General features: G+C 35.0%; 1 protein-coding gene across 8 annotated transcripts in view; it reads left to right on the forward strand.

Annotated features, from left to right (window-relative positions):
* SENP6 (SUMO specific peptidase 6) overlaps positions 1–16724 on the forward strand; it is a 123472-nt gene that overhangs the window by 46118 nt on the left and 60630 nt on the right. For 7 of the 8 annotated variants that reach the window (XM_044001006.1, XM_044001009.1, XM_044001008.1 and 4 more), the window contains 2 exons: positions 13867–14012; positions 14816–14920. In XM_044001006.1, coding sequence (XP_043856941.1) covers positions 13867–14012; positions 14816–14920 — 251 coding nt within the window. Of the gene's footprint in view, positions 1–4042; positions 4163–13866; positions 14013–14815; positions 14921–16724 lie in introns of those variants that run through there. The other variant, XM_044001012.1, reaches the window with a different exon arrangement.

Here is a 16724-nt window from a genome sequence, read left to right on the forward strand (position 1 = left end):
TTTGGGAGCATGTATTTGTGTAATTATCATTTTTAGTAATTTCAAGAAAACTTGAAAGACTTTGGGTACTGTGTCTGTAATGTCTCTTTCAAGAAAGATAACAGCCCCAAGTATCTGTTCATAAACTTTTCTGCAAAAGAATAGATTCCTTTTCCAATTACTACTCACCTTACACACTAGCAGAGGCCAGCATCTTTGTGAGGCATGATTAGCTCAGATCTCTACCCAGACATTCTAGTGTATTACTTTATTTTCCCATCTTTATCCTTGTTCCTTCTTCCCCAAGTTTGTGTGTCAGCTTCCTATTTCTGCCCTATGCCACTTTCACCTCTCTGGCTCTTTACATACCATCTTTGCAGCTAGAGCTTTATAGGCTCCTTTGGCTTTCTCTGAAGCTTTATGAGAGGCACTAATTTCTCATGGCCCAGAGCTAGCTTGTTACCTGCAGGCATAGCCATAACTATGTCCTTTTATGTCCTATTATATTAACCCCTATTATGTCCTCCTTCCAGTGGAAATATTTTCAGACTCTACAGAGTAAGCAGTGTATTTGAACAACATGTGAACAAACATAAATATCATTATCATAACTTAGTGTGGATTATATTGGGGGGTGTAGATATATATAGTGTTGACATTCATTCTAGGGCTAAGTGCAACTAGCATTAGTGTATACTACAATAATGGTAATGGTACTTAGCAAATTTAACAATAGGACGTATTAAACAAGTAGTTCTTGGCATTTTTTATGTTGTGAACCCCTTTGCCAGTCTGAAGCCTATTAACCTGTTTTCAGAATAGCATTTAAATACATAAAAGAAAATACATTGAATTATAAAGGAAAGCAATTAAACAATTATAAATTTTTTTCAGTGTTACCAGATCCCACATTAAGAACTCCTAAAGACAACTTGTGAAATATAAGAATACAGCACAACAAAGCATAGTTTATGTCCCCCAAGTACATAGATCCTATATAGAAACCTACTAAATACCCGTAAAGCAACAGCATATACATAATATGGCATACTATCACATAGCACAGAAGTGTGACAGAAGTAAAAGCCTACAGCATAGAAAACATGTTATAAATATCACATAATGATATATGTTGTGGTTATGTACAGAATCATGCATTATGTACACTCCAACAATGGATATTGTTTGGTTTCACGAGCAACCATAAGTGCCTAAAAAGCCTGGCACTTGTAATATGGCCTCCTTAGTTTATGGATGACCTAAGCCAATTGTTAATATCTGCAGAACTACAAGGCTCTAACCGTGAATTTAAGTTTGAGATGGTTTAAGCTATCACAGTCTTCAGGATTGGCGGGTTTCCTCTTCCCAAGAAGGTCTCCACAGCTAGAAAACAAGCCTGGAAAAGGGACTGATTGCCTCCTTGTTCAACCCCTTTATACTTATCTGAATAGCCACCACTCTCACTACCACCCCTGGACTTGAGAAAGAACTGGTTGACTTCCTTGGCCTTCTGTATAGTACCAAAAGTTAGTTTCTTATTCTGTATCATGAACATTTGATATTATCTAGTTCATGTAGCCCCTTTATGCAACTTTTAAGCAGTTTCTTCTTTGTCCTCTTGTATATCCAAATACAATTGGATATCTTCACTTAGCAATCAAGGATTGTGGTGATCTTTTAGGACCCACCATTCTCTGGGTATATTTTGTAGCCTTGAAAAAACAAGTTGGCTTGTATTTTCAGATAACTCTGTGTAGGTTATTTTTACATTGCTCCACCATCTTGGGCATTCACTGTATGCCAAGATTTCTTAGAAGCCCTCTATTGCTATAATTAGAAGCTTGTCAGTAAACTTGAGCTTAATGGTATTTCTTGTTTTTATTCATAATTTTTGAGGTGAGGTTAGGAACAGCCTTCCTTAGCTTAGTTGAATGAAATAGACTGTCAGGCTCTGCATCTTCTCCATCTTCTACGGCTCCACAGTACATGCCAGTGGACAATCAAATGTGACTCACTCAAACATAAGCAACTATAGAAATAAAGCCTGTGGCATCATTCTGGTAGCATTTTATATATACATTAGAAATGTCACGTGTTTTTGCCACTGAAGTTTCTTCTCAGACCTCAGAGTTCCCAGCATGTTCATCCATGTGTGATTGAAATGAAATGCTCAGGCTTGGTGGGGGTGGAAATATTCAGGCTGTGGGATTTCCTAAGGTATATTTCTAGACTTAAAATATCTGTCAAAGTGATAACCTCCTTAAGTAGTTTGCTTTTAGTCTCTCACTTACAATTAGCTTTTTTTGGCTAGGCAATGAGGGTTAAGTGACTTGCCCAGGGTCACACAGCTAGTAAGTGTCAAGTGTATGAGGCCTGATTTGAACTCAGGTCCTCCTGAATCCAGGGCCGGTGCTTTATCCACTGCACCACCTAGCTGCCCTCTACAATTCACTTTTAAAGCAGAGATTCATAAACTCTTTTGTGTTATTGAACGTTTTGGCAGGCTGAAGCCTATGGATCTTTTCTGAAAATGTTTTTAAATACATAAAACAAAATACATGGTATTATAAAGAAATCCATTTATATTGAAATAATTATCAATTATCAGAATATTTTAAAATATTTCACACACCCCAACTTAAGAACCTCTGGTTTAAAGCCAAGAACTCTAATTTGTATATGAGATAAAATGTCTCACTTTCAGTAAGTCTTCTGCTGGCAAATATAGGTTACTAACTGTGCAAAAACTTTCTGTGGATTCACCATACTACCAAATTATGTTTTGCAAGTGTTCTGACACTGACAATAGGTTGTGCTGATTTGGGATTTAACAAATTGAATGTTGGTTTCTTTAATATATTACTTTACTTCATTTCTTCACTTCAGGACCCCACCACTGCTCTACTGTCAAAAAAGCATGTCCTTTCCAGGATTTGAGAGCTCAACCATGAATGGGGAAATTCTCCTGAAAAGAATAGAAACATGCCATAGTGAAGTCCTTGCTGTGGCTTGTATCTAGCTTGCTCTCCATTTCCAGAGGCCAATTTTACCCATGTACTCTGTAGTATCTTCAGACAGTCTCCCTCTGAAAGGGACTCTTGAAGTTTGATTTCTAGATCTTCTTTCTCAGCAAAGGATCTAGAATATAGTAGAATATGCCACTAATGATAACTAACTTCAGTCCAGGTCCCTCATTCCTCTTTGTAACATTTAACAAGTAGTTCCTAATCCTGCTCCCTGCCCAATCATTCACAATGCAAAGTAAGGTTTCCTCAGCTGTTTTTTTCCTGTTACTTAAGTAGGGGTAACAAAAGTCTTCAGAGATTAAATGTGAATACCTCACAGTAAGACACCAAAGATCTTAACAGCCATGTTACTGATTTTAGCTTAAACAGTACATATCAATGCATAGATATAAGTGCTTTATGCCCATAAGCAAGCAAACTATTCAGCCTTACCATCAAATTAGGACATTAGTGTAAATGAAAGTTATAATGAAATAGAGCATTTCTCTTCAGAAGAAGATTCTCAGAAAAAGGAGTGTCAAAATTTAAAATTTTTTTCAACAGAGCAAAATTTCACAAAAAGGCACATAATTTTCTTAAGTGAATTTAAGAATCCATACTTAAAGATAATCCAAAACTCAGCTCTCATAGTTAAACAAAAGGGAGTGATTTTGAGCATTTCCTTGATGCTGGCCAATAGTGAGGACTATAGCACTGTCAGTGAGCAAGCATTTATTAAGTGGCTACTGTGTTCAAGGCAGTCTTATACTTTGTCTCATAGGTGAATGTACTGATTTATTTTGAACAAGTCTATCAGAATAGACTAGAAGTGAAAAAGGCACTACTAATGACCTTGGATACTATACTTTTTTATCTTCTTTTTTGCAAAGTCATAGACTTTTTTCTCAGCACAATGCTCTTCAGTGTTTTTCTTCACAGATGCTCCCCAGCCTTTTACAAGTCAGCAATAACTTGTTTTAGTTTCTTGGCATGGTTATAGCATTCCTTTCCATCAGTTTCTCGTTTCTTCTTATTTAATTTGCAGATTTTCTGTGCAACTTCTGGATCCTGGTTCATCCAGTGAAGAAATATAGTCAGGTTTTCCAATGTATGTTCCATCTAAGATTAGATATTCTTCATTCAGTACAAGATAATGGTCAATCAGCTTCCCTTTGGAGGTAATATTGCTTGCATCATTGTCTGCAAAGTCCCAGATGATACTGATTACTCCTAAAGCAACCTGATCACATAATTTGTACCTGTTAACACAGTCTTTACAAAATCACCTTAAAGAGTTTTTCTGCTGAATCTCTGTACTCATAATGTAGTTCCTGAACATTCCATTGACAGTATGACATAACCAATGACAGAAAGAGACACAACCAGAGTCCTTAAAATTGTGGGTTTTTTTGATGTGGTGTAAAGTGTTCAGGCAAACTTTTCCACCAATTTATGAAATTTTAATTTTACTTGAGTTTCATATGCTTGTGATCAAGTAACTAATTTTTAAAAAAATGTTTTATCTTCATCCACATTCTTTAACAGTTTGGTACATGGACCGTTGATTATTTTGCATTTTAACCTCATGTTGTCCATTTGCCATGGGGTGGTGGTCTTGTCTTCTTTTGAGATGATACCATAACTCTGTTGAATGCTATAGCAGTTTCTACTTGGCTTTTGGCAACCCTAACCTGATCAGTAGCAGTTTTGAAGTAAAGGATTAAGAGAAACTATCATGTTTCCTCCATATTCTCCATTTCTTATTGGTATCCTTCAGTTAATTTAAGGTCTTCCAAAGTCATGACAATTAACATAACAAAATCAGTTTCCCCCTTTACAAAGTGCTATGAAAATTTTAAATATACTAGACAATTTTATATGAAATGCTACAATAACAGTGTATAAAAGAACAAACAAGTCACTTTTTCTTGACAACTCCAGGAACCCCAAGCCTAATTGCCATAAAATTGAACTAAATAATTTTCTGGTTTTTCCAGACAAAATTTGATAAAAGAGAATAGTAATAGTCATAGTTCACATGGACACAGTACTTTAAAGTTTGAGAAGCTCTTTGTATAAATAATTTTATTTGACCCTCAAAACTGCCTTTTAAGATAGGAGGTTTTATTTTCCACATATTAAAGACAAGGAATCTTGAGTTTAAGAGAAGGTAAGGAATTTGGAACTCAAAACTTTAAATAAAAATGTTTATTTAAAAATGAGAGCATGTGAGACAGCTAGGTGGCGCAGTGGATAAAGCACCGACCTTGGATTCAGGAGGACCTGAGTTCAAATATGACCTCAGACACTTGACACTTACTAGCTGTGTGACCCTGGGCAAGCCACTTAACCCCAACTGCCTCACCCAAAAAAAAAGAGAGAGTGAAGGTGAGGGACTTACACAGGGGTCATACTACTGTGTAGCTAGTGTCTGAAGCTATATTCAAACCCACATCTTCCTTACTCCAAGTCTAGTGTTCTAGTCACTATATAAAACCAGGTGTTAATTTCTTCTAGCACCCAGCAGAGGCCCAATCCTCTCTATCTTCTCCCTAACCCCATGTTTCCCCAGCACCCCCCTCTCCCCAATCTGGCGGTCTGATGGATTAGCCATTTTGTTTCTCCTCAGGAATATTTTGGCTTAATAATAAAACCAAATCAAGCCTTACAGGACATTTCAGAGACTCCCACTCCAAGGACCTTTCTTTGGGCATTTAGAACTTTTTCTCTCTGACTATTCAAGTTGTATATGCTGTCTCTCATTTTCTCTGCTAGCCTTTATGGCTTCTAATTTCTCTATTTTATTTTCAATTCCAGTATCATCACTGTTTCTTCACAGAGTCAGAGAATTTTAGAATTTTCAAATTCTAAAGGTACTTTCAAGTACCTCAGTGGCCATCTAGTCCAACAAATACTTGAAAAATCCTCACTGCTGAGTCACATTCTTGCTTGGCCTGCACTCTATTGGATTAGAGGAGTAGAGTGTATGCTTGTTTACATGGTTTTGTTCTGTTTTTGTTTTTTAAGGTTTTTGTTTTCTTACCCCCAACTCCTCAAGAGGCTTTGGGAAAAGAGGGTAATAGCATTGGCCCCGGGGGTGGGGGGGGGGGGAGATGAGAAACAGGGGAAGGAAGGAAACAGGAATAAGGTCCTACCAAGAGATAGCCATCATTTTGGGATACTGTGGTCTGTTCTGAATTAAAAGAAAAAAAAAGTAGTAAGGATCTCATAATGGATTGGCTATAGGGGAAGGGAGTATAAGGGTTATGGGAGCAACTCCTGCTGAAGAGAAACGGTGTGCATAAAGGAGGAACTTTGGTTTATAGCAGGGGATTTTGTAACCTTGGTGGGGGGGGGTGAAAATATGCACTTGAAAGCATTACTCTGAGAAGGGGTTCACAGGCTTCATCAGACTACCATAAATGACCATGACACAAAAAAGGTTAAAAACCCTTGGTTTTAAAGGGCCTCTGGATATGGCTCCTATGTGAATTACTATTTCTGGGAATAAGGATTCTTAGAAGAAAACCCTTTGTCAAAAAATAGATATAAAAAGATACTTTGGGGAGACATCTATATATTCACTAATGGGTGTGCTGGATTGAGTAGGATGCACTGCTTTTGTTTTCCAGAAGTTCAATCCTGTATAAAGGACATAGAATTAAGAAGGAATTTGTAAGCACAAAGTCAGTGATTGGGATACCAGATTCTAGAGTGTAATAAAGGGAAAGGAATAAGGAAGAAGAACAGTTAAGTTTCTTAGAAAAGGAATATCACAAATTTAATATAACTTAGAGTAAGGAGTAAGACAAGGATTTTTTATTTTATTTTATTTTATTTTTTGGTGGAGCAATTGGGGTTAAGTGACTTGTCCAGGGTTACACAGCTAGTAAGTGTCAAGTGTCTGAGCTTGGATTTGAACTCGGGTCCTCCTGAATCCAGGGCCGGTGCTTTATCCACTGCGCCACCTAGCTGCCCCCAAGTCAAGGATTTTTATACCACACTCATCTACACTAGAAAAGGTTTAAAAAGACAGGAGAAATAGTAATTAAAGGAATTGGAATGGATAAAGGGTAAGGGGATGGACTGTAGGACTGAGCAGGTGATTAGATCATTGTTAAAAAATTGCATACTAATTTTAAAGGGGGTGTGGTGGTAACATAATAACAATGTATGAAAGCAAATCCAAATTTTGAAATCATCAACCCTGAGTAGGACTATATGAGCAAAATCCACTATAATTAAAGAAGACTTTAATATTCTTTTTTCAGAACTGTAAAAATTGAATAGAGAAACAACAGATGTAAAGAATGTTGGAAAAAAATTAAATTGTTGGGCCTTTGGTACTTTTTGGGGGGGGGGCAGTGAGGGTTAAGTGAATTGAATTGCCCAAGGTCACACAGCTTGTTAAGTGTAAAGTGTCTGAGGCTGGATTTGAACTCAGGTCCTCCTGACTCCAGGGCCCGTTCTCTATTTACTGCACCACCTAGTTCCTCAGTTTGGTACATTTTGAATTGGAATACTAAAGTATATGTACAATCTCAGTATCACGTTAACTTTTTTTTTTTTTTTGGTGAGGCAGTTGGGGGTTAAGTGACTTGCCCAGGGTCACACAGCTAGTAAGTGTGTAAAGTGTCTGAGGCCAGATGTGAACTCAGGTCTTCCTGAATGCAGGGCCAGTGCTCTATCCACTGCGCCACCTAGCTGCCCCACATGTTAACTTTATGAAATTTTATGTCCTAAGTGATAAAGATGTTAAAAATATAAAAAAGGCAAAAGTAATAAATAATCCTTTAAAAACCATAATGAAATTGGGGACCATGATCAAAATGGTGCTTTTGGTTTTTTTGTACTTTGACAAGTGGGATAAGTTATAGCACCTCAAGATGAGATGTTTTGGCAGGTATTCACAAATGCCTGGAAGGAGAGCATGAAGGAGGCTTTTCATTACTATAAATTGATACATAAAGAATTGTAATGGATACAAAGTAACAATGTTCTAAACATACCATGGGACAAAGAACAAGTCATAAACACCAGAAATAATTTATGGAATGTAAGTACATATGTAGTTTTCAAGAAAATGATTTTTGGAAACATTGAAATAAAAGAAGGGATTAATGGACTAAATGTACAATTAAAATATTAGAAAATGAATAAATTCCAAAGTAAGTAGAAAATTTGAAAATAGAGAAGTGAAATTGAAAATCAAAAAAACCCAAACCCTTTGGATTGATAACAGAAAGAGATGGCATTAAAAAAAAAAAAGATTGCCAAAAGCTATAAACTGTTAATTAACCTGAGCAAAAACTAAAAGGTTAAATTGAAAAATAAAAAAATGAGCTAGGTTAACACCTGAAATAGAAGAAACTAAAAGAATTATCAGAAACTTATGTTCAATTATGTCAATTAAAAAAACCCCTAAAAATTAAAAGGAAATCATAGCAATCTATAGAAATATAAAATTCCCACAAGAAATAGATCTCTTAATCCAATTCCATACAACACAAGTAATCCATAAAGGAATTACCCGGGCCAGAAAAATTTACAAATTAACTCTTTTAGATGTTAAAAGAGCAATTAATAACTTCTACAAAAGTGGCTCTCAATACTAAAGAAAGATGTTCTCCAAATTCCCTTTATGATTCACAAAGAGTCTTCATACCTGCACTAAGGAAGATTTTGATAACCAAAGCAAAGAGAGAAAGAAAACTATTGAAGCATGTCACTAATGATTTGATAGAAACATTTAAAAAAAAAACCTGTTCATTGCAATCAAAATAGATTTCCATCATGGATTTAAAATTATTAACTATTACAAAAATAATTAGCACAATCAGTCATTTAAAAAGCTACGTGATTATAGCAATAAATTTTTTTTAAAAAGCACCCTCAAAAGACAAGCATGGAAAAGCCCTTATTTAATATAATGAACAAAAGCTCATATCCAAAATTAAGAGCTAGTAGTATTTGCAGTGAAGAAATATTGTTTTTTTCATCCAGTTAAGCCCAACAACGAAGCAGATATCTTCCCCTTTTCATAATTATTTTACATAATAATAATAATAATAGAAAATCTAGCTATATAGCCAGCAGACTAAAAGGAAGTTGGAAGGGACATAAAATTACACACTTTTGTAGACTTCAAATAATCAGGGAAGAAAGTAATATAGACAGTAACTTAAGTGTCACAATACAGAATAAATCTGCAGATATCAGTACTACAATATATTACAAAAGAAAGGCAGAAACAGTAGCTCATTTAAGTAGAAAATGCATAAAATATATGGGAGTCAACCAGTTGATAAACTCATAAATACAGCCATAAAACACTATTAATTGTTCATAATAAAAGTATTGCTACTTCAACTTACAAATTCTGTCCTACTAAACTACCAAGTATTTATAGTATCCCATTTAATATGGGCAGCTAGGTGGCGCAGTGGGTAGAGCAACAGACCCAGAGTAGGTAAGTTGTCCTGTCATTTCAGTCATATCCATCTCTTTCTGACCCAGTTTGCGATTTTCTTGGCAGAGATACTGGAATGGTTTGCCCAGGGTCACAGAGCTAGTAAATGTCTAGGGCTAGATTAGAGCTCAGAAAGATGAGTCTTCATGACGTCAGGCCTATTACTCTATCCCCTGTGCCTTATAGTTGTTGAGGAGTACAGAAGACCTGTTTCAACCTCACACACTGTATGACCCTTGGCAAGTCACTTAATCCTGTTTGCCTCAGTTTCCTCATTTGTGAAGTGGGCTGGAGAAAGAAATAGCAGACCACTTCAGTATTTCTGCCAAGAAAACCCCAAATGGGATCAAGAAGACGCAGACACAGTTGAAACAGCTGAACAACAATATCATATCTTATAAACTGTTATTGTTTCCGGGTTATAATACTTTTTGACTTAATAAAGTGGTTACTGTGTACCAGGCACTATGCTAGGTGAAGGGGCTACAAGTATATAGAATTAAATAATTCCTACTAATAAGAATCTGATTACATTTTACTGGAGAGGGGGCAGGGGAGAGAGAGAGAGTGCCAGAGAGCACATGTGTAAGTGTATGTATATAGCATAAATATAAAGTGTGAATAATAGAACTATACAAAGTAGCTATTTACAATATAGTATGGAGGGAAAAGGTACATAATACAGTTGGGAAGATCAGGAAAGATGAACTGGGATCCTTTTGCTGAGGTAGAGGTTTGGAAAGGAATGTGTTCACAGATGTGAGGGAATGCCCAGTGGTAAGGCACTGGGAGAGGATATGGGAATGTTTTCTGTGAGAATAGAGTGTGGGAGGGAGAATGATGTCTTGTGAGGCTGGAAAGGTAGTTTGGAGCCTGGTTGTGCTGGGCTAGAAGGTTGTTTTATCCTAGAGGTAATAGAAAGCCACTGGAATTTATGATAAAGGAGTCATGGTCAAAAATTCTGCTTAAAGAAACTGTTGATGTTCTTTGACCCTCCATTTATATATGTATACCACAAATGTCAAAGACAAAAAGAAAGATTCCACATTAGAGCATTATTTTAGGCCCTACAGTTATGAGCTTGCATTTTGCTGGTTCAGGTCTGAATTTAGGATTTCATAGGTGTACAGAGGACTTAGTTAAAGAAACACCCACTTCTCTCAACTGAGGCTTTCCTAACTGTTGATGAGTCTGTGTCATTCCACTCTGCCTTCCTACAGGGTTGTATAGGGTTTTAAAAGTTGTCATAATATGTACACTAATGATTTGACCATTTATAAACTTTCCCTCTCGAATATTGTTTCCTGCAAACACTTGATTCTATTCCTAGTCAATTCTTTATGGTAACCTCCCCCCAAATAACAACTGTAATGAAGTAAATGCCCCTCAGTTGAGGAAATTACTTTACAGATTATAATAAAGGAATGTAATTAAATATATTGTGCCATGAAAAATGATAAATGAGAACTTTTGGGAAAGGAAGGCTTATAAAATTAATACAAAAGGGAAAAAGCAGACCTGGGAGAACAAGATGCACAGTGTTTAGTTTGCTGTAATGTAAAAGAAAGCAGCACTTTTTGATCTCAGATTAAATGTAGTACCCAAAAAGTAGATTTTGGGGAGAAGTGATATGAGGCTTACCTTTGTCTCCTTTCAGTAGAAGTGGTGCATTGCATCTGTGGAATGTTTTCAATTCTGTGAAACAAGTTTTATTTCTTGGTTGGTTTTGCTTAACTTTTCCTTGTCATGAGGGAGGGCTCTAAGGGGGTGATAATCAGGAAATAATAGTGGTGCAAAAAACAAAAGGCATCAATAAAACACTTAAAAATGAGTTGCCCCATAAATATTCAAATGAAGAAGATACTGTTGTGGTACTGTGGGGAAAGGGCTGGATTTGGAGTCAGTGGACCTGGGTTCAAATACTAGTTTTGCCATTTACTTAACTGTGTCCCCTTAGGCAAGTCCTCTAACTTCTCAGGGTTAGTTTTCTCATCTGTAAATTGAGGTGCCCCAAAAATCCCTTTGGATTTTAAATGTATGATCCTGTAATTGTGTGATCTATTGTACTAAAGACCCAGGGAATTAGGAAGCCAGGAAGGGACTGAGAAATGGGTTTTTGGTTGTTTCTTTTTTATAGTGACATTAAAATGATTTTATGGTACTAATAAAAAGCTATTGGCTTTTTCAAATCTTAATTTTCTGAGACATTTTTACCAACTGTGGGGTTTTTTTTTACCTGAATTATATATTCCAGCTTTGTTTATTCCCTTTAAAAAATTAAGGTGCAGTGACTGACACATTTCTCAATCTCATTAAATTTCTTATGAAGGTTAACACCTTAGGTAGAATTTTATCATACTGTGTTTCTTTTCGATTTTTGTTAAAATTATTTTATGCAGATGAAACCTAATTTTAACAATGAAAAATAAGAGAAGGCCTAACTAAAATGTTAAAATTTAAAATATATTATCTACATATATACATATAAATATACACTTATATGTATTTGAAGGTTGGTTCAAAGCAATTGGGCTATCCTTGTATAAGATGTTACTCAGCCTAAAGCTATTATTAGGAATGATGATTGCTTTATAACACTTGATACTGTTTTTGGTCTTGTGCATGCATTTGCAGGACAGTTTTATCAGCTTTAAAATATGATTTTTATTAGTCTTTTTTTTTTTAAAGAGAAAGGCACAAACTTAGCTCAACTTCTTTCTACAACTGGACTTTCCACATGGTTTATTTTTTAAAATGCTGCATTTGGAATTAGACAACTTCACAACTTTCTCACTGCCATTGTGGTCTTTGAGCATGTGAGGACACTTTTCTGGGCTTCAGGTTTCCTCACCTTTAAAATTAGCGGATTAGATTAAATGGGGCTAGCCCCTTTCAGTGCTAAATCTGAACTGATTTTGTATGATTTCCATGAATTTGTATTAGCTAGCACCTTGGTATTGCTACGGAGCTCTGAGTGGCAGTATGGTATCCTGACTAAAGTGTTCAACCATTTCACTCCTCAATAAACTATAGTGGCTCTCTCTCACTTCTCTGGATCAAAATCTACTGTTTGAGTTTTAAAGCTCTTCACAACCTGATCCAGTTCTCCACCCCCATCACATTCAGAATCAAATATAAAATCTCCTACTTAGCTTTTAAAGCTCTTTAAAACTTGGGTCCTGTTTTTCTTATTCTTACCCTTGTCTCTTAAGTCTTTTTACCCATGACTCTGCATACTCTTTTCCAGTAGCATTGGTCTTTTTGCTATTCCTGGCAAATGACACTTCATTTCCTAACTTAATTTCTTTACTGGGTAACTTTTCCCTCCATGTCTATAATGCTGTTCATCCCTACTCCCCAGAACTGGAATATTCTTCCACTTTATCTCTTGCCCCCTTGGTTCTTCTGGCTTCCTTGAAGAACTAACTAAAATCCCATCTTCTGCAGGAGGCCTTTCCTGGTTCATTCTCCTCTAATTCCAGTGCTTATTCTCTGAGATTATCCTCCATCTATTCTACATATATCTCACATGTAGATAGTTTAAATGTTATATCCCCTATTTAAATGTGAGATACTGGAGGGTGGGGACCAGATTTGTCTTCTTTCTCCAACACTTAGCACATAATAAGCACTTAATAAATGATTGTAAAATGATGGGGGTTAGAATCAGTCACCTAAGGTCCCTTATTACTCTGTGATCCTATGAGCCCTCTTAACCAGCTCTTGGTGCCTCTGGTAATATTTTCAATGCTTTATGTTTCCTTCATGTAGGAACTTGTGTAAATATTTAAAGGTAATCATGAGAAGTTTCAAAATTTTTCATTCTGAAATGAAATTGATGTAAATCTGTTGCAAAGAACAAATTAAAATAGAACACCTTTGCCTTTTGTTTTGTATCCCCATTACCTGGAATATAACTGCTTAATAAATGCTTGTGGAATGATTGACTGATTTAACAAAGACAATTTACACACAGGATCATAATACCATAGATTTCAAACTGAACAAGAACCTTCTATTCCAACTCTTTCATTTTTGCAATTCAGGAAACTTAGAATAAGAAATTTTAAGTATGTATCAATGCACTAAACTTACATAGATAGTAAGAGTAGCAGACAGTATTCAAACTTAGATCTTTTGCCTCTAAATCCAGTTTTCTCCATTGCACCACGCTGCATCCCCTTGAATTATAATTACTTCATATAAGCAGGAAGATAGACTTGTTTATTCACCATTACTATTGTAAGAAGGATTTTACCCTCTTACTCCCTCTACTACCCCCATACTGCCTCCAAAAGGAACATTGACCAGTACTTTCATTGTATATATATTTTTCCCCATGAAATTTCAAATGCTCATTGATACTTTTATTTCCTTATTCATTAACTTTCATACCTGTAAATTGCATTGCAGTCACAACATTGTCCATCTGAAGCTGTTGGTACTAGTTCTGGTGACTTCATAAAGACATATGTAAAACGAAACAAGATTGGAAACTTCAAAACTTTGAAAGGAAACTCATTGGGCCTTAATATGTTGAGCAACAACAAGAAACTGAGGTATAGCACTTCCCAAATTTACATAGTAATTATCAATTGTATAGATGAATATCATTGAAAGCATTTATTTAATTCACTTTGGAGCATCATGCATAGTATTTTCTGTCTATAATCATCAAAATAATTTATCATAAGAATAGTCATATGAGTAAAACTCCAAATCTGAAAGCTTTTTGACAAGTAATTGTCACTAGTAGTATTTAACACTTGAATAGTTAATTATTTTAGTAAATGTTTACATATCACCAAATGATGGGAAATTATAATGAATATAGATCAAAAGCTAATTAGTTAAAACTGCTGTAATGAACTGGTTTGTCACATAGTTTCATCACAACTCCTGTGGAAATGTTTAAGCTTTGAATTGTTACAACAAAAGTTCTCTATACTTAGCTATTAAAGGAAGAATTTGAGAAGAAAGGTAAGAGGTGTGGAATCGTTCCCATTGTATGATGGTCCTTGTCTTAGGGCTTGAGAATGAAGCAAATCAAAGCTTGTATATAAACAGAATTCTCCATGGAGTGCTGTATTGCTGAGCCTCAGTAAACTGCCACTACTTTGATTTAGGTTCAGTGTTGACTTGGAATTTGTTCAAACTAGGGTACTGAAATAATGGGTTTCAGCAAAAATTAAATCAAGGGACAGGTCTAAAATATTCCAAAAAGTCATTGGAGAACATATCATGACACTGAATTCATTTATAAATAGGCCACATTTTGGTATTCCATATGTGATGTTTTTTCACAAATACAATTAATTTATTCTGTTGAAACATTAGTTTTTGTTTTGCTGAATCTCTGCAGTGAAAATGCAAAAAATATTTCAGCATGTTCTGGAACCGTAGTGCATGGTAGACGTTTTCACCATGCTAATGCGCAGACACCAGTAGTAAAAACTGCAGCACAAAGGTAAGGATTCCATTTTATCTTTTTGGTTTTTTCTTCATATTTAGTAAACAATTTTTAATGACAGACATTTCTTATTGTTTCATTTAAAAAAGAATACATTTTCCTATACGGAATGTCATTCTCTCATGTAAATGGATGTGAAAATAATGTTTAAGAAATGTTTAAGAAAATAATGAAAATAAAACCTTGAATCTAAGCATTTTCATTTATATCTGCTTATAAAAATGTTTAAACTCTTAGTTGTGGAATAAATAGGAAAAAAACCCTATTTTGTGATCAGAAATCCTACAATTCTTCAACAGAAAAATGTACATGCTTAAATGTGAACTATTTTCATTTATTCATGCTCTGAAGATGCCATTTTAGTGTTTGTTTTTTCCACACATTTTTCTAATCACATTTTCTATGATTTTCCTAGAAGGTAAGTATTAGAAGTAATCTTACAATTATAGGGCAGAGATAATTGATATTTCTGTTGCTTTATAAACGTCTTAGACAAAATTTCCATGAAACATGTTTTTAACATCTTAAAAATGTTTAATGCTTTTACCTTTAGAATGTCTAAATTATGATGAAAATCTAAAATTATTCTAACCAATAATGCAACATTCTAGAATAAATAGTCTTTATAAAAATGGAGACTAAAACAAGATCTAAATTCATTTTTCGTAGTTTTTATAACTGTGACAATTTCCTTTAGTCAAAATTATTTACTATTTCCAGTGATTTCCTTTAGACCTGATGAATATAACTAAAATATGAGCCCTGTGTTCCGAATATTTATGCGTTTGTTTTGACCATGTAATAAAATTTTATCACATTTTTAATTAAGTAAATTATTCTGCATTTTAGAAGTTATGATATACTAATTTTGCTGTTCTCATTGATCTTGAAAATACAGTTTGACCCTTGGAAACTGAAGTTGAGATAGAAAGGAATGTTCTGTGTTGATCATTAAAGTTTTTCAAAGGCATCTGTTTAAAGATGTAGGATGTTCCCTTTTTTAATTTGATCAGAAATCCTTAATGTCTTTTACTATATTCCAAAATATAAACAAATATTAATTTTATCTCATTTTATCAAATTTTGGAAAACTCAGTTCATTATGGGTCACAATCTTTATTACGTCTTAGGTGAAATTTAATACTCTTGGGGAAAGCCTTTCAGAAATACTTGTATGATGTCTTTGAAAAACATTAATTTTTTGAGTCCTGGAATCATGCTTCCTCATGATCACTACTGAGGTTATCTTGGCTTACAAAAGATAGGTCACCTTATAACTGCCTGGCTTTTGTCATTTCTGTAAAGGATGGCTTAAATCAAATCATTCCTTTTCTTTTTCTTTTCATTCCAGTAGCACTGGATAGTATCCACTTTGTGGATTACATGCGGTAAATTGTAATTATTAGGTTTCTTTATACGTGCCACCTAGCATGCTTGTAGAGGGAAATATAAACTTATTTTAATATTTGCCTTAGTAATTACATCAAGGATCTGTGATTTTGTCAATGGAGTGCCAAGACAGATTGGAACCCTTCTATAACTTAATAGATTTGACAATTATTATGCCATTGCATCTTAACACCTTCTTTGCCCATGTCCATCACTCCCCTTCCTCCTATCTGCCCCCCAAACACACACATAAACACATACACACACAGCATAGTACAGCACAGTCAGAATGACTAGAGTTTTTAAAAAGCAGTTGGTTAGAATTACCCTTCAGTGAAGGTCTGAATGATACCTGTTTACATCATGCAATAATTCATATAAGGGACACCCAGATCTAGTTGCTAATAATTCA

Source organism: Dromiciops gliroides, chromosome 4 (assembly GCF_019393635.1).
Source record: "Dromiciops gliroides isolate mDroGli1 chromosome 4, mDroGli1.pri, whole genome shotgun sequence".
NCBI lineage: Eukaryota > Metazoa > Chordata > Mammalia > Microbiotheria > Microbiotheriidae > Dromiciops > Dromiciops gliroides.